Source organism: Artibeus jamaicensis, unplaced genomic scaffold (genome assembly GCF_021234435.1).
Source record: "Artibeus jamaicensis isolate MK-2021 breed Jamaican fruit bat unplaced genomic scaffold, CSHL_Jam_final contig_1998, whole genome shotgun sequence".
NCBI classification, from domain to species: Eukaryota; Metazoa; Chordata; class Mammalia; order Chiroptera; family Phyllostomidae; genus Artibeus; species Artibeus jamaicensis.
In genome coordinates, this window is record NW_026521407.1 from 16988838 (window position 1) to 17012018 (window position 23181).

A 23181-nucleotide genomic window follows, 5' to 3' on the forward strand; every position below is an offset into this window, starting at 1 on the left:
ATGGCCAGAGTGACACCCATCAAGCACGACACAGTTGACATAAAGAGCTTGGGCACTCTTTCCACATCAAGGATGCCATCTGGAAACCTTCACACGGTCAGGACTACTCAGCACCTAATGGCGATGTGACAGGTATCATGACAATGGCACTCTTCTTAGAACCTGGCTTTTGCTTTTGGCATGTCAGTCTCGACACATGTTTGGGGAATATGCTGGACTATAAATGTGGAAGTGTTCAATGAATAAACAAAATGATTATGACAACTGACTTTCCCACTGCCCATCTCCTCTCTGGCCAGCACTAGACTCCGTGATTGACAGGGTCTGCGCACAGCTCTGGTACAACAACATCACAGAGCCGCTGTTGGGGAGGGTCCCACTGCTTCATCTCTCACAGCCATTATCAAAGGCCACCGCAGGCCTAGTAAGGGGTTCATTTGATTGCTGGGATGGTTCCTTTTGTCCTTAGCCTCACTGTAAACAAATAAATGTCACAGTGATAGAAAATCATCGCTAGCTAGAAAATCCTCGATAAACCTTCCTGCCTCTCCTAGCCCCTGGCGAATATACTTCTTTTTGTTCATAGACTCTCCCTGAGTCTCCTGCTGGAAATTTGTTAAGTAGCAGAAACAGAAAACAGAGCCAAGGTGAGGAAGGTGCCAGCTAATTGAATGGGACTCATACATTGGCTAGTGGAAAAGCAGCTCACTGAGATGCAGGAATGAGCCTGCGGCGTGAGCCCAAAAGCTATGTGGGCTGGTCTTCAACTTCGGGTGAAGCCACCTGAAATGAGTCTCTCCAGAAACCCAGTGTCCTGGGAAGTCCTACCTTCCACTTTCTTGAGAAAAAAGTCAAACTCTCCAAACTGCCCCAGACTCTCACCTGGGCCCACAGTCCCGCATGCTCCAGTCTAAACTAGGATGCAGGGTCGATCTGGCTTATGAGCACTTTTACTGTAAATGTGTTAGGGTTTCATCATTTCAAATCTCTCTTACTAAGAGTTGTCCTAGTCACATTGACCCCAGACTCTGTCCACAGAAACAGAGCCTTTATAGGCAGAAAAACTTCCCCTTAAGCTGGCTTTGCAGATCAACCATGTGGTACTAGGGAAAGAGAACAGGCCTGCAAGTGGCATGACCTGGTCCAACACTTAACGCACCCTTTACTATTGGGCCCCAGCGAGTCACTTCCCCACCCGGGAGCCTTGATTTTCACATTCGTACAACGGGAACAATGATCTGTGCCTTGTGCATTTTTTTTTAAGATTTTATTTATTTATCTTTGAGAGAGGAAGGGAAGGAGAGGAGGAGAGAAACATCAATGTGTGGTTGCCTTTCGTGCATCCCCTGCTGGGAACTGACCTGCAGGGAACCAGCCTGCAACCCAGGCATGTGCCCTGACTGGGAATCAAACCGAGATCGTGTGGTTCGCAGGCCCGTGCTCAATCCACTGAGCTATGCCAGCCAGGGCTGCCTTGTGCATTTTTGTATGTGATCCACTGAAGTAATTATCTGAATGAAAATCATGTTTATTCATATGTGTGACTTCCCACTAGGGATAAACTGAAGACAAGGACCATGTTTTTTTAACCTTTGCATCTCATAGCCCCAGGCACAGAATAAATGATCAAGAAATGTTGAATAACATGTAATGAAGAAATACAAGAGTAGCCCCAGGCACAAGAAATGCTCAACACATGTCAGACAACGTCATGAAGATGCAGTGACTTGTAGAACAAACCTGTAGCTCTGGGTTCCCGATGATTTGGATCCCAGGGACCGGCTCCCCAGGCCACATTTCTGGCAAGTATTCTTAGGCACAGGTTATTCTGATGGTCCGAACACCATCGACTGTCCAATAGTCCCAAGTCTCTTGTGTAGGTCAGGAAAAATAAATGAGGAAACCATCCTACCAATTTTGATCGCAACCAGCCCAAAGGCTATTGCCCAGATGTGCCATTTTTAAAACTCAAATCCCAAGAATTAAGACAATGGCTTCAAATGGCTATTGTGAAAAGCAGGAGAGCCCATCAAGGTGCCACAATAATGATGGTGACGAAACATCCACTCCTGGGTGCTGGATCTGGTCATTAACTGTCTCATGTGCAGCTAAAGCTATTGAAGTAACTGGAGACCAGATGAAAACAACTGGTGATCAAGTTAGGTTAACAGACCTTCATCCACACATTCTCTGTGGATCAACGATATTTTTTTCTGTGCTAGTTGAGGCACTGGGCTCTTGGCTTTTAAAGTGAAAAGACAAGATCTGCTCACAAAGACTTCACTGTGTAGGCGAAGTCATTAAGCAATACAACCATTTCAAAAACAGAAAACCACACAGGTGTTAATCAGAAGTGCCCCAGAGAGGTTACACAGTGACTCCTGTGTGCCCTCGGCACTTTGCACAAAAATGTCTCTCTCAGACCTGATGTCACAGGCACTGCTTAACCTGCACAAGAAAGACCACTTTCTAACCTAACCCTCTCACCTCCAGCTGGGCCCATGCCAGTGCTCAGTCACGCCCCTTTTCCCATCTGGTTCCACCCGACTTTTGGCAGCTTCCCCAAATAACACTACCAAAGGCTAACAAAGTTGCCAAGAGCGGAGATTTGGAAAAGAATGTGCTACTGGCCTTCTATGCCATTCTGAGAGTGGAGTTCCTAAGATGTTTGAGCAGTGACAACGTAAACAGTTGGATTAAGCTGGAAAGCCCCAGGAGCCCTGGAAAACAAGCCTTTGGCTAAAATATGAGGCACCCTGTCATCACGCACATATATGCCCCCTCTCACTGGCCAGATCTTGGGAGGCAGAGAGAACAGACATTCCACCGCCCAGCTGCCTCCCATAGTTCTCACCAGAGCTGCAGAGCAGGGGGCAAATCTCTGGGGCCCCTTTTAATTCCCAGCTGGATTAATTGCTGCAAAAGTAGCAGGAGTCCCTTCCCTTGGAGGAAATGCTTCTGCTGCTGTGAATCTGGTACAGAGAAGAAGCTACCCACCAAGGATCAGAGTTAGCACAGGAATTATCTGCTAGGTTTACTTTCCTGAAATAACTTGTTGTTAAGGTCCCCCATGGCATCGCAGCACGTGAGAATACCACCTGTGGGTGACTGCAGAGGGATCCAGGACCTGGCAAGGGCTTCCTCACAGGTGGATGCAGGGCTGAGCCCTCCAGGGAGTGCAGAACACTGCGATTTCTCTTGCAGGTGTTCTTTTTACCAGGCTTCTTGCAAATACACGTCACTTAAGTCTGTGTGCCCCTGGATAGCAGCCTTTGGCAAGATGTGTAACTCCCTTAATCCAGCAGAGAAACATGAAAATACTGGTCTGTTTGTAAAAGAAAATTTTAAAAAGAACTGCAATCCATCTGAAAATGTCACCACTTTCAGGAAGCCTTCCCTCATTCTCCCATTAGATGCTCCCCGCCCTCTGCTTAAACTACACAGCATTTTACTTCTCTTCCTCCTATACAGCTATCCTATGCAATCTTACAGGGTAGTTATTTGCATGCTGGCTCATCCGTGTGATACAAGAGACTGTATTGGCAGGGCAGAAATGAGACTGTCTTCACCTTCATATCTTTACAGCATAAAGCCCTGAATAAATATTTAGTGAAGGAATAGAACTTAGGGCTGAAAACAACTTGAAAGACCACTGAGTTTATCCTCCATATTTATCAAAGAAAACCAGGGTCTGGAACGCTTTGTGGGAGGGCAGGACAGCCAGTTCCCACACCAGATCCCCTCTGTTCCCTCTGCTGACTTCCAAATGCCACTTTCTAGCGCCAGCACCTTTTACAAAGCTCACTCTACTTAGTTCAAGCATATAAAAGTCTTTCGGGTATAACTGGGTTTGCGCACAAAATTGTGTGATTTCCGTAGTAAATGGAAAAGCACACTTTGAGAAAACAGATTCACTAATCAAATTAACTCCTAGATTTGTTTTAAATGTTTTGAGTTTTGTTGCAAATGAAGCTTTGAAACGCTGGATTTTAAACAACTGAGCAGCCTCGCTTTATTCAATTGGTTTCTAAGACACCGAGAGGAACTCAACAGCAGAGAATTCGCAAGACCACCATCAAGAATAGAGAGCAATTTTGCTTTCTGGACAGGCAGCCCTCCACGGAGTCCAGCTTCGGACCAGACAGTGCTTTTGTTTTGCAGCAATTTGCTCAATCGGTTCTATTTTTGGTTCTGTTTATAAGTCAATGCTCTCGGCTTCTTCAAATGGCTCGGTTTTATGGTCTTCACAGGCCTGTAGCTGTACCCAGATCAGAAGCAAGCTTCCCTGCCGTCTAACTCATTAACTTCACTGGTGCCTCTGCCCTGGGAGGCACCAGCTGACATGTGACGCCACCTGTGTGGATGTCCGCCATCTCCCGGGTGAGGGGCACTGATGACCCGGGAAGTTATTTTTAAGTCCCCTGAGTTCTGTGCAACTGTATGGCTCAGATCTAAGAAGTGCAAAGTCCTACACGACAAATTGCTCCCCAGATAGGCCAGGGGTGCTAGTGAAAATGTACAAGAAAAAAAAAAAGAAGGGTTAAACAAAAAGGCAAAGAAAAACGCAAGGGAAGCTCATTACCTCCAAGTGCATTAAGGCCTGTAACAGCAACCCTGGCTGGTGTAGCTCAGTGGATTGAGCGCGGGCCTGAGAATCAGAGGATCGTGGTTCAATTCCCAGTCAGGGCACATGCCGGGGTTGCAGGCCAGTTCCCAGCAGGGGATGCATGAGAGGCAACCATACATTGATATTTCTCTCCCTCTCTCCTTCCCTTCCCCTCTAAAGATAAATAAAAATTAAAAAAAAGACTTATAACAGATCACTACCTTTCCCTTTCACTTTCTCAAACCTCCACACATCCAATGCATAGGGTGAGTGCACCTAAGGTAATGTTTAAATACTTGTTTAGCATTTGTGCCATTTTATACGTATCACATAAAAATGTTTCTCTCTCTAAAACTTGACACAACAAAAGGATGTGTGAGTGTGTCCCCATTATGGCTTTAAAAGCAGGACTGAGATGGGTACAATTCTCTGAAAGGGCCACTTTGCAGCTTTTCTCACTTAAGGCACACAGAGAAAAGTATGGAAGAAAATGACTTAATGTACTAATAATCTATACATACCCACATCTGGAAGGACCCGAGTAACCTGTTTTCCCTGTAGCGACATGAGCTTCATGAACAGATGTAATTTAAGCTGAATGGAGATGATTCTAAGAATGAGGAGGCGTTCCAGACGGAAGGACAAAGAGGCAGGCCAGCTGAAATCTTAGACGGCAAAGGGAAGCCTCAGACAGAGCCGGCCCCTGGAACCCTCGCCAGCCCTCCTCAGTCTGCCTCGTCACCCCACTGTGGCCACAGCAAAGTCACATTCTCCAACCCCACACCCAGAGCCAAGCAAGGCCATATTCCCTGTCTACCTGCACACCATGTCTTAGTTCATGTCTTAACTGGGAGTGGGGGGGACGGTGGGTGTGGGAGAACCGTTTCTGCACATGGACCAGTTCTGTCTTGTTTCTCTGTTGTCACATAAAATCTGGGGTGTAGGGCAGGGGATGCTGGGGCCGCTCACCTGGAGACACAAATTCTGCACCAACTCAGGTGCCTTTCCAACGCCAAATGGGAAGAGCCCTGTGTGTTCTGTGAGCCACGTCCATCCCCTCTTTCCAGCTTGTAGTTCTTGGCTCTAAAGATTCACGATGCCAGTGCATGCGTTAACCTCTAATGTTAGGTGCTCTGAAAGTCTTTCATTTTCCTCTGCTACTGGGTGTGCATGGGGCTGTGCTTAAAGCTTCAGAAGCCTTGGCTTTCATCTCTAGTCATGGTGGTAGGGATTGTCTGAAAGAATTCCGCTCGTCTGGAGCGGGGTGGGCGGGCTCAGAGACTGGCCTGATTTCCAGGGGGTCCTGCTATTGAATCCCAGAGCCCCTTCTCCTCCAAGGTGCCCCAAACTTCCTCATCGGTTCAACAGGACCGCTCTTGGAGCCTTAAAGATTGATTATCTCTGTTCGAAACAATGTTTAGTTCTCTTCCTATCTGATTCTGGTAATCTGGGTTCTGCTCTTTTATTTTTCAGTCCTTTTCCTTTCCTTCCATCTGGGAGATGGCGGAGCAGGTACAGTGCAGTGCCTGCGGACCTCACAGAGTTGGTTCTTCCCACCTGCAAACGCTCAGAGTCTGCTGAGGTCGACGAGGGCATTGTTAAGCCTGACGTCAACTGTGCATCTTAAGCACTCACCATAGTGTGAAAAGGAATCTTATTTGATGATTTTTAAATTTTCACAAAAAAAATGTTTGAGGTAGTTTTTTCACCTACATTACAAAGGGTGAGGCAAAAGTAGGTTTACAGTTGTTCATATGGAAAATAATAAACAGTAATACAAAAATAAACTCTGCATTTTGTGTGCTCACAACTGTAAACCTGCGTTTGCCCTGTATTTCTTTCTTCCTGATCCTTCTGCTCCTTTAACGGGCTTTCCTCATGTCCTTTAGCACTTTTCTGAACATGTGAACAGAACTTCCAATGGTTCCACCAGCGGGTAGGTCCCAACAAGCTCTGTTGAAGCACAAGCAGGCCAGGGCCGCTCTCTCTTCCCCGACCACCCTCCCAGCTCTGTAATTCTGTGATTTTAAACTTGCTGGGGGAAAAAAGGACAAAACAAGAAAATTCCTACCATCTCAGCTCAGCTCTGTGCCATGAAACCCTCATGCTTTTCCAACCACCCCCTGGGGTACAGTTCATCGTGCACATTTGTAAGGTAATAAGGTTGCCCTGCATGAAAAACAGCCCTGTGCTGGGGCTGCCGGAAAACCTGATCACAGGCCCCTTAACCCCAAGGGCCAAAGTTTCCTCCTTGGAAGAGAACACGCAATTCATTCCAGATCAGCCAGCCAAGTCTCCCAATTCTTCTAAATGTCTCCTGTACTTCTTTTTCTCTCACATTAAAAAAAAAGGTTCATCTCGTATCAACTGTATTTTCAAGGATTATAAAACGTGAGGCTCAGTACCAACGGCAAGTCGACACAGAAGGAAGAGGAGCAGACCTCAGCTGCACGTTGGACACAGGGGCGCCTCCCGTTACATCTCACACCAGGTGCACCATCCCTAAAGCTTCCTGCCTGGCTCCGGGCTCCAGGAGCAAGGGGACTGCAGGGCAACCATCCAAACAGCATACAATTTCTGAGCGTGAATGAGGTCACGGAAAATAGTTCACAGGCATGAACTAATCTCTAGCGGGCATAAACCAAGACTCTCCGTTGTCAACAAGACAGTCTGGTGGACACGGGGATGTACAGTGCCCGTCCAGGTGTAAAATCAAGAGCTTACAGCGAATTTGTGACAGAACCACAGACGTGATCAGAGCGTTGGGCTGTGTTGCTTCAGGAAATCATTACATCAGCATCACTCCCCTGGATTGATTTCCTCCTACCTCCCGGCCCCTCCTCTCCCAGCCAATCTGCCGAAGTTCCTCAGAGCTCTCTCCTGGGCCCTGATCTCTTTTCTTTTCACTCTATACCCTCTGTCTAGGCAAGATAACACTTAAAAAAATCTTTATGTTTAGGACATACGCCACTTCTCACTTCCAATCCCATATTCACCCACAACTGTCTTCTCAATGTCCAACTTCTCAAATGCCCAAGTCAAACCCTCGGTCTGATTTACCCCAGAGCCTCAAAGATGCTCTCCCTTTAGGCCAGAAACCTGAACGTCTTTTTCAACATCTCCATCTCCCTGGCCCGACAATGGCCAAGAACCACTGATCAGGCAGGCACCTCAGTGTACCCTGAATGGGTTCACTCCGCCCATCCCCATTGCCTCCATCCACTCCAAGCTCCCATCTCTTTGCCCTGGAGAGTGGGGTCCCTGTGCTGGTTCTCCATCAGCTGATGTTCCCCCATGTTCACCTGTATGTTGAGCCCATTTCCTACTCAGTTCATTTTCTACCAGGCGACCACAGCCACCTTCATAAGATGCAACTAGGATCACATCATCCCTAGGTTAAAACCTTTCCCTGGGTCCCCACTGTACACGAGACTGTGTTCAAAACACTGAACCGGACGTCTGATGCCCAGCCCGCTCAAGTTCATTCATACCAGAAACTCCTCCCCACATCAGGGAGGTCTCACCTGGTCTGCCCTTTGTAGAAAGAGTGTTTTACAAGGTTCCACGTTCCCCAGCTTGCATGCACACATGCCCATGTATGCACGAGCACAAACCCCCTTTTGCTGCCTGTCTTCTACTTATTCTTGATGCTTGGTTTAAAAGGCATTTATTTCCCTGGGGAAGCCTTCTGACCACCTGCCATAGGACCCTCACTCAGGTAAACACACTCAGAGCGCTGGCATCCTGTTTTAATGAGTGGTATTTTAATGCAAGGGTGTTAAACTCATTTTCACCAGGGGCCACATCAGCCTCACGGTTGCCCTCGAAGGGTCAAATAATTTTAGGGCTGTATAACTGTAACTACTCCTTAGCTAGGGGCAAGGAGCTCTACATTCGGCCCTTTGAAGGCAACCATGAGGCTGATGTGGCCCCCGGTGAAAATGAGTTTGACACCCCTGTTTTAATGTCTATCTTCCCCTATATTAAAAATCCAATAAAGCATATTTAACTAAAAGAATAAAGAGGTGGAAGGAGTCAAGCAAAAGCCGTTTACAGCCCGGTAGCTTGCACCAGCCCCACCGCTCCCTGCTCCATTCTTGGTGGGGCCAGTATGAGAGGGGACAGAAGAGAAATGAGCAGAGCTCAAAGGGGAGTTGAGAATAACAAGCAAGGAGGTGAAAGGACCACACATGATGCTTGCTCTTCATTTGCACCCAATTTTCTCTCTTTTTATTTCTTGCCCCAAACGGATAAGAAAGGGGACTGTGGAAAGGGGAAGTGTGGGTGACACCACACAGCTTTTTTGTACGCAGGCAAGTCACTCAACATTCGTGGGCTGGATGGACTTCCTGGTCCACAAGAATATACAACAAGGTCATCCCAGAGGGTCCCTCCGGCTCCCGCATGGTGAGTCTTTGTGGGAGGGACAGTGGTGGCTCAGAACTGAGGCACCCACTCTGTGCTGCCTCCACCAGCATCTGAACGGGGACACAGCATGTCTCCACACGCTGGGGGTCCCCCAGTAAGTTCCTTCACTACATGTGCTAAAAGATGCAAAGCTGAATTGCTCAGAGCTCCTGGGGAACACGCCGGCTCCTGGGGAGGGGGGAATTCGGCCCTGCCTCCACCGCCAACGCTGCTGTGAAACCGGTTTCCTGATGGGAATGGATGCTGAAGGCAGAAATCACTCAAAGCACATAATTTAAGTATCAGTGACTAAAGAGATCCGGCGAAAGCAATTCAGAATAGAAATGCCTACTCTTTAGGTCTCCCCCGCAAAAAAAATTTTTTTCAGTTAAAATATTATTTTCCATGGAAACAAACCATGTTCCTTTCCGTTCAATATACATGGTGGGGAAAGTAGACTTACAGGTGTGAGTACGTGAAACCCGGAGTTTATTCTTGTGTTATGTTTTCATTACTGTATTATTATTTTCCATACCAACTGTAAATCTGCTTTTGTCCCAGCCTGTATTTCCGACGCGGGTATTTCCCAGGCCTCCTGAATCCCACTCTGCTGGGCTGCTCCTGTTTTTCAGTGCATTGCAGACGCTCCACAGAGACAGGCAGAATTACACACAAATACACAAAATTACATGTTCACTCATGGGCAACTTTGGAGATCATCTGCTCGGTGGAACAGATGTTAACTTACTTAAACCAACAGGGGCGTTTATAACACAGAATGAAAGGGCAGCAAAGATCTCATGAAGCGAACTAGATAGGTTTGTTAGTGGCCAGAAGCAATGACAGACCACTAGTTAATGTACCAAAGAGTGATTTATGTTGATTGTAACATTGGTCAGCATCTTTGGGAAAGACCTGCATTGTGTTCGGGAAAGCTATTCCTATCCATCTGCTGCACTTAGTCCACGCGGCCGCCCAAAGCAGAAGACTGATGGGGAACATTCAGCAAGAAATTCTCCTCTGCCCCCGGCAGTCCTGCCAGGGCTCAGAGGACGGTGCATGTGTTCACTGGTACAAGACACACAGGACTGGACCAACGGACAAGTCTTCTCATCGACAGTAGAGGCCCAGACAATAGTTGTACCGGCATTAAAAAAAATTAAACTCGGAAATTCAAGTTGACATCGAGCAATAGCTCCCAGACTACTTACATCAGTGTCAGGTCCCTTGTCTGCACCCGGACAAGAAAATGTGACAAATTCATGGCACCTCTTGTGAACCACAAAACAGCAAACTGGCAGAGAGAAAAGAAAGTCAAAATTAGAATAAACCAGATTTAGTATACAAGTTGTTTTCCAGAAGAGCTATGTACTACTCATTAGCAGTCAACTTAATTTCTCTACAGAATCTTAAACGGCAATCAGAAGGCATTTCATTAAAGACACATCAACACTTAGTGTTGATCAGACTCTGATAACAGAACCGTACAAAGCCCGCACTGATGGGCCCCGGGGAACCTGACCCGCAAGTCTCTTTCTTTGCGGTTGAAGGCGAGCAGGCTAGAGACTGTAAGACAGTTTCTCAAGGTATAAAAAGCAAGAATCAAAATTTAAACTACTTCGCGCTGTCCTACACCAACACAATCATGCCCATATAAATGTTTATAAATGTTACACCCTGTAGGTGACATAAACTATAAAGAGTTTATAACTATAAATAATATATGGGTGTCCCTAAGAGTGGGTTCCAGAAGCTCCTCAGCAACATCGGGACCCGAGAAACTCATTAAGACACAGACCCTGTCTACAGAGAACAGCTATTTGAAATAAGGAAAGGCTCCCCTCACGCCTTCTTGCCATAACTATATAATGAGGGGGGAAGAAAGGGGAGAAAAGGGGAGAGAGAAGAGAGGATGGGGAGGTGATGGGGGAGGTGATGGGGGAGGTGATGGGGGAGGTGATGGGGGAGGTGATGGGGGGGGGGGGGGAGAGACGACTAAAGCCCAGAGGATGGAGATGTGGGTGTGCCAAGTCAGGAAGGTACAATAAGGGTTGTTTTTTCATTTTTAAATAGTTATCTTTTAAGGTGCTCATAATACAATGTCACGGTGCAAGTACATTTTTAAAAAAAGAAATGCAGGCTTGCCATCAAGCAGGCAGAGTTGGGCCTACGGGGGAACCAACCCTAAGAACGTGACGACTGAAGGTCTTTAAAAGAGCATCCCTTTAGGAGCAGAGATGAGGGGTTCTTGTTCGCTGCCCGCCACGCCTGCCCCCCCCCCCACCATCCGGGCAGGAGGCGGTGGGTGTGACCCACGGAGGAGAGGCCCCCAGGGCCTCAGACCCGGGTCTTCCCACTGCGTCCCTGCCCGAGCAAGAGCTCTGCGGCACTCCAAGGGTGAAGGACACAGCGGCGCTGAGAGGACACAAAGGACTCCTCTGCCCCCGCTGCCTAGGCACAGAGTCATCTTTCACTCCCTGGAATTAGGGGAAGAAATTGCTAGAGAAAGAGGCTCACAGGAGCCTCGCTGCTCCACCGTCCTCATGTATTGTGGATGTGGTGTTTGGAAGGGAAAATAAACATCATGATTCCTTACTTAATCGTTCGAATGTGCAGGGTCTTTTGTCTTTTTTCTTTTTTTTAAATCCATCTCTGCACTTATTAAGAAAACCTGTATTTATCAAATTCCTTTGGAGGAACAGTTTGTTTTTTAACTCTGTCCTTTCTACCATTACTTACCCATCCATGCAATTATATGTTACCCTAGTATTCTACTATATGCCTCAAAAAAAATTTTAAATCAACTTCATCTGAAAAACCAGGCCCTCAAGGCACAGCATAATTTATGAGGCAGCAAAAAGCCCCACCACTGGTCCCAAATACTTCTTCCCAGCCTGCCTTAGAGAAGCCTCCCCAACCTTACACAAAAGTCTCGGACCCAGCAGGGCCTGAGTATCCTACAGAATGTGGAGAAAAGGGCCATGTCTTCCCAGACAGCCATTTAGACACGAGCTACCTGAAGGATAAAGACCCCGCAGGCCTGTTCAAGACTGAAAATTCAGAACAAGTGGTCTTCAAAGGAAGCTACAGACCAGACCTATGCCTGAGTGACTAAGGAGAGACAGCTGGGTGAGCCCTTCCCTCACCCCGACCTCCAGGGAGGGGAGCAGGGAAGAGGAGCTCCCTGGTAGTGGCGGACTCCGGCATTGGCCAGGGAAAGGCTGTCTCAGAAAACTAAGGAAGGGCCAGAGATTCCAAAATCACCGATGGCTGACCTTGACCTTTGGTTTCAAGTTCCAAACTAAATTGGGTTATTTTGTAAGACAATATGATGCGAACATTTGAGGAGTCTTGCTACTGTCACTGGAAAATGAGGGAAAGACAATAAATACAGCAAGAGAATGCATTGGGTCGACCTGGAGATTGGACAGCAGAGACTTTCCTGAGGCTGAAATTAGGAGCTATGGTTTTCACCCTTTTTGTTTTGGAGTTCTAAAGGTCTTCATCTCACCATGTCATGGGGAACAAAGGGAACTGGGGAGCAGGTGAGGGAATAAGGTGCTACTTGTCACCGAGTATGCTTTCAATAAATAGCTGCCTGGCCCTGGCTGGCGGAAAGGCAACATTAAGACAGCAACCACTCAGTTGGAAGATGCACAGACATAAGTCACAATGGATTTCTCCGTGCTTGGTCCTGGAGCTGGACCGTTGGCCCTTGAAGAAGTCCTTGCTTAAGCAAGCACAGGCTGGCCAATCAGACTCTGAGATGGAGTCTCACGGTCAAAGACTTCGGGGCCCCTCTGCTTGTACAACCAAATGAGAGGTTTTAAAATAGGAGGCTGTCCTGCTGCTTAAAGTCACAAAGTAAACCTTCATTCAATTATTTCCTAAGCACAAAACCACTTCCCTCTAATCCTCGCCATGATATGCTTATGCTGCCCGACAGTGATGGCTCTGCTCACACACGAAATGCACAAATCACACCAAGCAAATGACGTGGGCAGACAAAAATAACCACGGTCTTGGCCTAATCATGCTCCTCAAGGTCACGTGGCTTTAAATGGAGACTGTTCAGTCTACTGATCTGTATCACACACTAATCTTACTTATGGAAGGGAACGAAATGGAAATTAAGGAGAGTTTTGGCCATCTGTCAAAGTAGGTTTCAGAGACAGAACAAGTGATATAGTCACCTATGTTTTCCTCAAGAATTCATAAAAATTTTTAAAAATTAAAAAAAATAGCAGGTGTGTTGTGCTGTTGCTGTGCTGACAGTAATAGTGGTTCCCAGTTGTGCCCATTAGTTTAAGAGGAACAGTTCTCAGCAAATGGCAGCCCAACAGCCAAATGCCCCTCATGAGAGAAACACCAGTCTCTTCTGACACTGCACCTCCCCTCCCCCAGTGAATTTGATAAGAGCTCACTTTGCTGTAGTGAGTTTTGGCCCAGTAGACACACCTGGGTGACCTGAGACTGCTCTGTGTCAAATGTTGTCCCCACACAAATGGGTGACTTGGGACTCTCGATACTGAACGATGTCTGCTGACATGGCCTTGGGCAACTGGTAAGCCCAGAGGCATTTTCCATACTCCATCCATGCACAGAGCTTCACTAGGGCGAACCGGTGCTACGTATAAAGGAGTCAGCTGCTGCTGAGATTCCTGCTCATTCAGATTCCTCCTCTGGACCAGCACCAACCCTGGTCACTCACCCACCACGCAGGCACAGCCGTGGCTGCCGAGTGAGAGAGAACTTGAAGGGTCTCCACTCCACACCCACGGGCAGGCTATTATTAAGAGGAAAGAAGAAAAATACCCAGTGATGGCAAGGGTGAAGAGAAATTGGAGCCCTTAAAAAGAGGAAAAGAGTTGCTGTGGAAAAGAGTCAACTGTATCTCAAAAAGTAAACGGAACGACCGTAGGGTCTGACAACGCCCCCCAGACATGGGGTCACGTAATCTGCCTGTAAAATGCGCTGCCCCCAAGTCTGCTGGACAAGGGCTGCCATGTTCCCTGAGGGGAAGAACTGCATACTCATGTGTCACTTTCCACTTCTCTAAAAAATAGGATTTCACCGTGGAGGCTCAGCTCTGCGGTATTTAGGACTCAGGTCATAGTCATGTGCCCCGCCTGCGTACCCGTGGTTTCAGTCACCTATGGCCAACCACATCCTGAAAATATTAAATGAAAAATCCCCAGAATGAACTATGTATAACTCTCAAACTGCACTCCGGTCCGAGGTGGTGTGCTGGAATCTCGTGCTGCCCCGCCCCAGCCCACTCGGACGCAGATGACCCCTTTGTCCAGCTGTGGACTCTCCCTGCTCATCGGTCAGTTACGCCATCTGGGTTATCAAGTTAGTTGTCCGGGTACTGCAGTGCCTGTGTTCAGGCCGCCTGTATTTTACGTAATAATGGCCCCACGTTCTGGCAATTCAGACAGGCCAAAGTGAAGCCGTAAAGTGACTCCTGTAAGTGAGAAGGTGAAAGTTCTCGACTTAATAAGGCATCTTATCGGCTTGCATCTCCACAAGAAGGATGAGTACAGTAAAATACGATATTTTGAAAGAGACTGCATTCACATTACTTTTATTAGAGTATATCATTGTAATGGGTCTTCATTAATCATTGTTAATCTCTTACTATGCCTAATATATAAATGGAACTTTATCATAGGTACATGTGTACAGGAAAAAGCATATTCTGTGTCTGTAGGGTTCAGTACTATCCCGGGTTTTAGGAGTCCCTGGGGTCTAGGAACGCAGCTCCTCTGAACGAATGGAGACCACTGTATGCACAAAAGTTCCCTGTTACCCAGAATTAACGGGGTGAAAGTCATTATGTAACAAGTCCTGAATCCATGAAAGGACCTACTGGATGTAATAGTTCAACTTGGTTTAAAACAGAAGACTGGAGGCTGAGCTTCCGAGAGCTCCTTTTTAACATGCATAAATGGTTGCCATCAAGTGAGGTGGTTTTAATTAAATTTTGCTTAGCTGGAAGGGATTAATGAAAGGTAGCTGCACATCAGAACACAATGAGAATGAAAATCTCTAAGGCAAGTGAACTGCTTTCAGCTTCGTAGGAAAAGTAATGAAAAAATGGAGCTTATATATTATATTTGCATGTTAAAAGAAAATTATTGGTTTCAGATGTGTAACAGTGAAAGCATTCTTCTCGTGGGATACACATTAAAGTTGTCGAAAAACAAATCGAATCGATGTGCCTTATGACATAAGATAAGGAGCCCACTGATGCTGCCTCAAAGCATTTGGGTGCTGCTCCCATTAAACTCCTGCCCAAACCCACTGCTCCCACTTCTGACCAGCACCTCCCATCTCCCCTTCCTCAGGAGAATCCTCGTTAACCTCTCCTCAACTTCCCTTCCTCGAACGTCACCACATCGGACTCATGCTTCCTTTCTGCACTCCTCCCTGGTTGGATAGGAGATATACTTTGAAGAAGGAGCTGAGGGATTGACTATGAGGTGTGAAGGGGGGGTCAAAGGTGGCCCCCAGGTGATCAGCCAGAGCAACTGTGCAAGTCGTGTCACCATCGTGGAAACAAGAGGGGAGCCCTAGGATGAGCGTGAGAGCACGGAAGACTAAGGAGTGGGGAGAAGAGCGGGAGTTGGGAGGGGAGAGAGAGAAACACCACATCTCCACGCTGGCGTGGCTCCCAGCTCCAGACTTCTCGGTTATGGGAACCATCAAATACCCTTTAAAGATTTCATTTTCTTCACATATACCCACACCTGCATATATGTGACATATGTTACTATGTCCTGAACACACAAGATCACATCATACACACATTTTATTGTTTATGCATGTTTGACCTGACTTTTCTGTACTTGAAACAGAAAGAATCCTAAATGGTAAAGTGTGAATGGCAGGGTGTGGGAAATGAGGGGAGGAGACCAGGAGGTATGAAAGAATTAACTTGGACTTGGGGACTCGCAGCCTGGGTAAGCTGTGCACGGAAATTACACAGGCTGAAGGAGGAGAAACTATTGTTGGTGTTGTATACACCGGGGTTTCAGTTTAGGCAAGTTGAGTGTAATGTGCTGCGGGGCCCCCCAGGTAGCCCTGTCAGACAATCGAGTGGAACGCCAAGGTTAGAGGTCTGAAGACAGCTGGGAGCTGCAGGCCGGGTTTTGGAGGCATCTATGTGATCTGACAGCTGAAGGCAACATGGTGAATGAGGACTCCGAGCAGCGGGGGGGGGGGGGGGTCCTGGGGACACCCACCTTTGTGGCTGCTGGAAAGATGCAGGTGGTCTGGGAGAGGGAGGAGTCAGAGAGAGCTGGGGCCTGGGGTTGGGGGAAAAAGAATTTTAAGACAAGCTTTGATGATCAGCAGCCCATCATCGCCCCAAAGCCGCACACCTGGAAGGACAGAGCTAATGCCAACGGGTAACTGCTAAACAGTCTCCTTTTACTCAGTTCAACTCACCCCGCATTCTGTACCCCAGAACTGACATGGACTTTTCTGATACCAACTACCAATACACGGTAATAAAATCTTAATACCTTGAGTAACTGCAGTACAAAGGCCTGTTTTATGGAAACGAAACCAAAATCTCTTAAAGGTAAGTTTATGACAAATCACACCAACAGGTGTGAGAAGCGACCCTCAGCCTTCACACAGGATATCACTGATTTAAAAGGCGGCAGACACCACTGAGGGTCCGAAGAGAACAGAATCGGGGGAGACCTCAGAAAGAACCTACTGCCGTGGTTTCCAAACGGGAAGCCTTTTGGGTGGTGGGGCAGGGACTGGGCGGGTGAATGACGAGGCCATGCCTCTTCCCTGACACTGTGCTCTCCTTGTTCAGTCCTGGGCTACGGTTCTATTCGTACAGTTTTGATATCTTGGCGGCCACACCAACAGTCAACACCCTTAGCACATATTTGTTCAGTAAACAAACCATTTGGTTACAAAGCTGAAGGTCAAGGGCAGAGTAAAGAATCGTGTCACTCTTCACACGAATACCTGTGAAGCTCCCAGCAGAAAGCAAGGAAGGCTGGCAGACATGTGGGGACTTGGGGTTTCATAACCCCAAGGGAGCTTTGCAATTATGTGACTAAAATGTTTGGGCTATCTGCTTAGTAGAGAAGGGGAAGCCACCTAGGAAGAGTGGGTGGACATCCTGAATACAGGGTCTAGGAAGACAGCACGCTTGGGTGGTGAGACGAGAAATCGGCAGAGGAGGAGAGGCAGGCCTAGGAGAGGGGCAGGCCGAGAGCCAGCCTGAAATGGCTCTGGAAAGGTGGGGGTGTTTCAAGAAGGAGGAAGTTGTCAGTAGTGTCACTCTCACAAGAAGTCAGGGAGAAGCTGATGGAGGCAAGTCTAGTCGATCAGGGACTGGAGGGCCCTACACTGGCCATGGTTTTGACAGTGGTAAAAACAGAGAAACAGAACACAGGGGTTAACAAGAAATCAGGTAGTAAAACAGAGGCAATGGGTAGAGAACATTTAATTCAGTTGAATTCTGGTCAACAAATATTTACTGAGCAACAACAGTTACATCCCCCAAATGGAGAAAGGTCCTGGGGATGGTCAAGGTCAACAAGGTTCAGGTCCCTCCACAAGTGTGGAGTCTAGTTTGGAAAACTTCAAGATTGTAAAGGCAGCATAGTCAAGTCTCCCTGTGGACTGTGAGCGCCTAGGGACTGGCTCTTATCCCAGCCTCAAGGTCACCGAAGCCTTGTGGCAGAAATGATGATCTTGGCCAGGCCGGAAAAGGACAAAAAGTCAAGGAACTTTTTCCCCACCAAGTGAGGGCAGTCATGTGACAGTTTGCAGTAACATCTATGTAAAGTTATGAAAATGGGCGTGGCCCCCTCATGCAAACTACGAGGGAGGTAGTAGGTCAGAGGAAAAGCAAACACTGATGGAAAGAAATGCGATTCATATCTCAACCAAGAAAATACTACTTTTGGTCATGGTTCAAGGAAGGAAGTTACGAAGTTGTTCCAAACATTGTAGTAAACATGCTCATTTTAGAACATAGTGATGTTTATTTTATTATTATTATTACTACTAGTATTTTGTTAGTGTGTTTTAGCCATATAACTAGAAAACTCCTGTGGCTAAGTGAGGGAAAAAGTGTTTTTACTAGGTTTGGTTTGATTTCAGTCTCAGGACTGAAAGAAGATGTTAACATTTAGTTACAAAAGCAGGACACAATAAAAAGAAATAGGGTACAGTATTACTACTGAAATGACGGAGCGACCACTAAGCAACGGTAATTTTTAATTTTTAGAGATAAATGCATGCACAAAGTTTCCATGAATAAAATGCTTTCATGTTCTTGAAATGACATGGAGTTTGTGACACAATCTGTCCACATTATGTAAATTTTTACCCAGGTAGCACTTCCTTCTGTTTATCTTGGCGAACAGTTCAAAAGAAGCCATAATACCCTAATTGCCTCCCTTTTATCAAATATGTTGGGAACTAATAAAGCATCGGGGATGTGGAACACAACATAATTACAAAGCAATGAGGCCAAATATTTCCAAAAAGGAAATCAGAAGGTGTCCAGGGGACCCCAGTGCCCATGGGTAACAGTGGTGAGCAGCTGGGGGGAGACTCTGCACAAAGGAACCTGGGAAAGTTTTCATACAAATAAGGACACAAAGCATGGACAGCGGCAGGGAAGCAGTGAAAAAAAACAAACACAAAACCCAGCCTCATAAAACAAAGGCGCTACACTTCTAAATAGCATGCCAGAAACTAGAGGGCGAAGATCATTTTTTAAAAATATGGTTATTCAGAACGTTAAGAACAAGTGATTTTTTAATCTACACTTAGAAGCTTCAAAAACCCTACATTGGACATTAATCTTCACGCAGAGCTATTTACTGACTTTAAAAGATGTACATGTGGTTGTTGTTGGTTTGCCTGTTTGGTGAGTTCGTGTTTTCCTGTGCGTGAGAGTCTGCTAAGGATGTAGGCCAAAGCAGTGAATGGAGTGGGTCCGGCATGGTGCTTAAGAAGATTCAATTTTACTTTCTTTTAGTTCATACCTGTTTTCTCATTTTTTCACCCATTGATGTATCAACTAAAAATATAACTTTAAAGACGATGTTCCTAGTCACAAGCTACAAGCTCCTGAAGTGATTTCTGAATCATCACCATAAAAAAGGTCTTAGTGCATATTTGGAATTTGTTGTGATACTGTAAGCCCATCAGGTATTTAATACAATTCCCATGACTCATGCTGCTGGGTACTCAGCCATGGGGTATAGACGGAAACCAGAAAACAACTCACAAATGCTGGAGAGCAGTAACTGAGACAAACACAAGAGCAAAAAAAAAAAAAAGCAAAAAATATAATGCATCTAATTGCTCAAAACCTTTTGGTTTTGCATACTAGCAATTGCACACTCAACAATTAATTCAAAGAAAATGATGGTAGATGCACATAAAATGTGGCACAAAGAATGTTTATAACAAGATTACATATAATGTCAAGAAATTAGAAGGACACTGAGAGTCCAAATGGAAATGTAGGTTCGCAGGTGCCCTTCTGATAAAATGCTACCCAAGCCATAAGGACTGTTGTAAAAGCACACTTACTGCCGCAAGGAGACGTCTAAGAGGCATCGCCGCGTCGAAGGAAAGAAAGCTGGCTGCAGGAGCACGGTGTACATTTTAAATGCACATGTAAAGCCTCACACCAAACTGGGAACCGTAACTACCTGCATCTGGTGGGGTGACAGGACTGTCACAGCGCAATTTTCAAAAATGCAAAACATGACCCTCAAGACAAATACAGAATAAAGATGTTGAAACTATTCACCTTGTTAACGAGCAGACCACTAAGTTGGTAGAGCTGGTGGGTTCCAAGGAGAACTGAGTCCGCCAGGAAAGGCACTGTGAACCAGGTGGGCGGCGGTGGGGAGCAGGGCGAGGCCAGTGTTCCAAGGGGGACTGTGTTGATGGGGGCACGACTCTGACCACGCTGGAAACCACTGAATCGTGCACTTTAAATGAGTGAATCGTATACTATGTAAATTACATGATATCAAAGTTAGTTTTAAAAAGCTAAAATCAGTGCATATGTGGGATATAAAACTGAAACTCAGGGATGCAGACAGACGCCAGCGTGGCAGTGACCAGAGAAGGGGGTGGGGTGGCAGAGGGCAAAGGGGGGCAGATATACGGTGACGGAAGCTGATCAGACTCCGAGTGGTGGGCACGCAATGCAATATGCCGATCACGCGTCATAGAGTTCTACACTTGAAGCCTGTATGATCCTATGGACCAGTCACACCAACCACTTTAATGAAAAAGCCAAAAACAAACAGTACAACAGCTTAAATAATTAAATAGCCCTTCAACGGCCTCATTAAGCAATGACCCCAAATAACACCGACAGGTTACGCTGCTCACCTTTACGCTTTCTTTCTAAATTTAAGTCACTTTCTCAACCTTGAAACAGTGTATTTTTACTCCTCTTGGGATGTCTTCCCTACGTTTCCGGGACTAGGCGTGGATCTTTGAAGCGTCCGGTCCGTGGCTACCCTCAGATGGCTCCTGAGCAGCGTGACTCCGGTGCACTCTCTCAGGCTGGCAGGACGGGGGGCAGAGTCCTGTGCCCCCCTTGCCTGCACCCCATTCACCGGTCTCACAACCCTGGGCACATTTGCTTCAGAACCTCGGCTGCTTCTAACTCTACGAGGGAAATGGACGCCACCGACCTCCCTGAGCTGTGAAGGGCCAGATGGGGCGGTGTGAATTAACTTCCAGTCCAGACCTGAGTCATCATAGGCACTCCACAAATATTTTTCTCTTTGTCCAGATGGGAGAAAACGGAAATTTATTAAAAAAAAATATATAGGTCATTTTGGCAGGGGTTCAGAATAATTTGGAACTTGTGACTAGACTGAGGAGAGAGAAAAACAGGATATTTTCAAATGAAGAAAATGTAAGAAAAGACAGAATTTAGCTGACATGGAAATCAATGAGTAGAAGGCACAGCCTCCACAAGCCGATGAGAAGGCAGTTCCTCCTTTTCCTACAAAATAGGGAGAAAACACACCAGGGAAACCAAACAGCTACCTCTCAGACTGAGGGTCCCCACAGCCAGCTGTTGACTCAGCCCAGGCTCTCAGAGTGATGCCCCCCACCCCAAGCTCAGGGCCTCCCCTAAATCAGGCACGTGGGGAAGCCGGGCCAGGACAAGCAGAGGAGGTGCCGTGGTACAGAGAGGCACAGGCCCCTCAAGGATAAGCCAGCAAAGCTCGGGCCCACCCCATCCTCAACCTGGACAACTGAGGGCTCCAGAAGCGTGACCATGTCAGTCTCAGGACGTCAGCTGCCAAGAGAGTCGGCAGCTGTGGGCTCTTCCAGGCCAGGCGTGCCGGGGACCCGGGGGAGACAAAACAAGGACCCACCGCAGCAGCGAGGAGTGCTCCTCGGCTCCACGCATTCCTTCAGATCCTCACCGAGGGCAGCCAAGTTCCTCATTCCACAGCTCAAGTCCACAGACACTAGTATCTACCACTACAAGTGTCTGTGTCGGTGGCAGGAACATCTGACAAGTAGATGAGATAAAGCCGTCTACTTTGGATGTGCAGCGAGAGGGAGACTGCCTTCCGAGAGGGGAAGGCTGTTCACAGGCTTTACTTCCTAGACTCGGGCGAACCCACCGAAGGCAACTTTCCCCACTGGGCAAAAAATGGGAAACTGGGAAAGTCAGTACATGTCTTGACCGGTCAAGTTTGACACTCAAAGAAAACTCCAAAGCTAGACCAGGCTGATTCCACAAGCCAGACCCTACCAAGATGACACTGAACAATAAAGGCAATTCGAATTCCCACACCTTGCTTCCAAAGTACATAGACGCAGAGTGAGGAAGAGATAGATCAACCACCATAGAGATGAAAAGAATGAGGCATTTTAACTGATACACCAAACCATGTGGTATGGCTGCCAAAAGAACTTCTGGGAGAAGAGGCTGCATTAACAGATGTATATCATCTAGAATGAAGGAGGTGAGAATTCCACACAACTCTATTCCTGAGACACGGTTCAGGGTTCCAAGGACTTCTGTTAACTGTGGTTGCAGCCTCTTTTCAGTTTAGGATATCTAAATACAAGTAAGATGAGGAGACTCTGAAACGCCTCCTAAAACGAGAGGGAGGGGTCCGTCTGAGAGAGAAGACTCAGTCTGCAGCTGAGCGGTGCAAATACTTGAATGTCTGGTATTTGCAGGAAGGATTAAGCCTGTTCTGTTTGTCCCTAAAGGAGGGAAACTGGAGAGGACTAAAGACAGTTACGGAGTATCAGGTTTCAGCTGTGACAGGGGATGATGTAAGGGCTGCCTGAAAAGGAAGGCAGCTTGGGGGGGCCACTTTCAGTTGCTGTACATGACCCAGACTGCACGTGAAGTTTGAGTTTGAATGCCCACCCAGAAACACCACCACAACCGAATTCAACCAGAGCAGGTAACTGCAGCGACCCTGTTTATAATGGTTTTGCTTACTATTACTAGTGTCTTTAACCTAAAAGAAACTTCTGGTACAATAAAACCCATCTAAAGATGACTTTAGAAAAAAGAGCTTTACCGTCAGGGATGGGACAAAGCCTTCAACGTTCTAAAGCTAACGGTGGAATGTGGATCTGGAAGCTGCTCCCTTCACACCTGATTTATCACAGCCTTTACCTGCACAGTGTGGCCCCCATGCACTGCCACCCCCAGCCACCTCCCGAGAGCGTCCCTTTCCAGTGCGCCCAGCAACAGCAGCCTTTCAACGAGAGCGACTCCTCCGCCGATCCGGTGTACGCTGAGACAATACTTACCGGGCACCATGCCGGCAGTCCGGGGTTCCCACCAGTTTTTGAAGTGCTCGTGAACACACACACACACACACACACACACACACAAGACAGCAGACAACGTCACTGGACAGTTCTGCTAATGTCAACAGCACCGCGGGTGTCCTGGTCTGGACGTGTTGGGGCAGAAGGGGCTCTAAATTACGTGTGCGATGTCAAGTCACTGGAACCGGGTTGCTCACCCAAGAAAAATAAGGCACAATAATGAGAGTAAGCCCCCATAATACTCACTAAATACTTTCATTGAGGACGAGGGAAGGGGGTGCAGAGAGAAGGAAACTGTAGAGTCACACAGCTAATATGTGGGGAGGCTGGGTTCC

At 47.0% G+C, this 23181-nt stretch overlaps 1 protein-coding gene across 1 annotated transcript in view; it reads right to left on the reverse strand.

The window, feature by feature from the left end:
• PRKCA (protein kinase C alpha) overlaps window positions 1–23181 on the reverse strand; it is a 348434-nt gene that overhangs the window by 191294 nt on the left and 133959 nt on the right. Inside the window, exon 3 of the mRNA XM_053655561.1 lies at window positions 10225–10307. Within this exon, the coding sequence (XP_053511536.1) occupies window positions 10225–10307 (83 nt within the window). The remainder of the gene's footprint in view (window positions 1–10224; window positions 10308–23181) is intronic.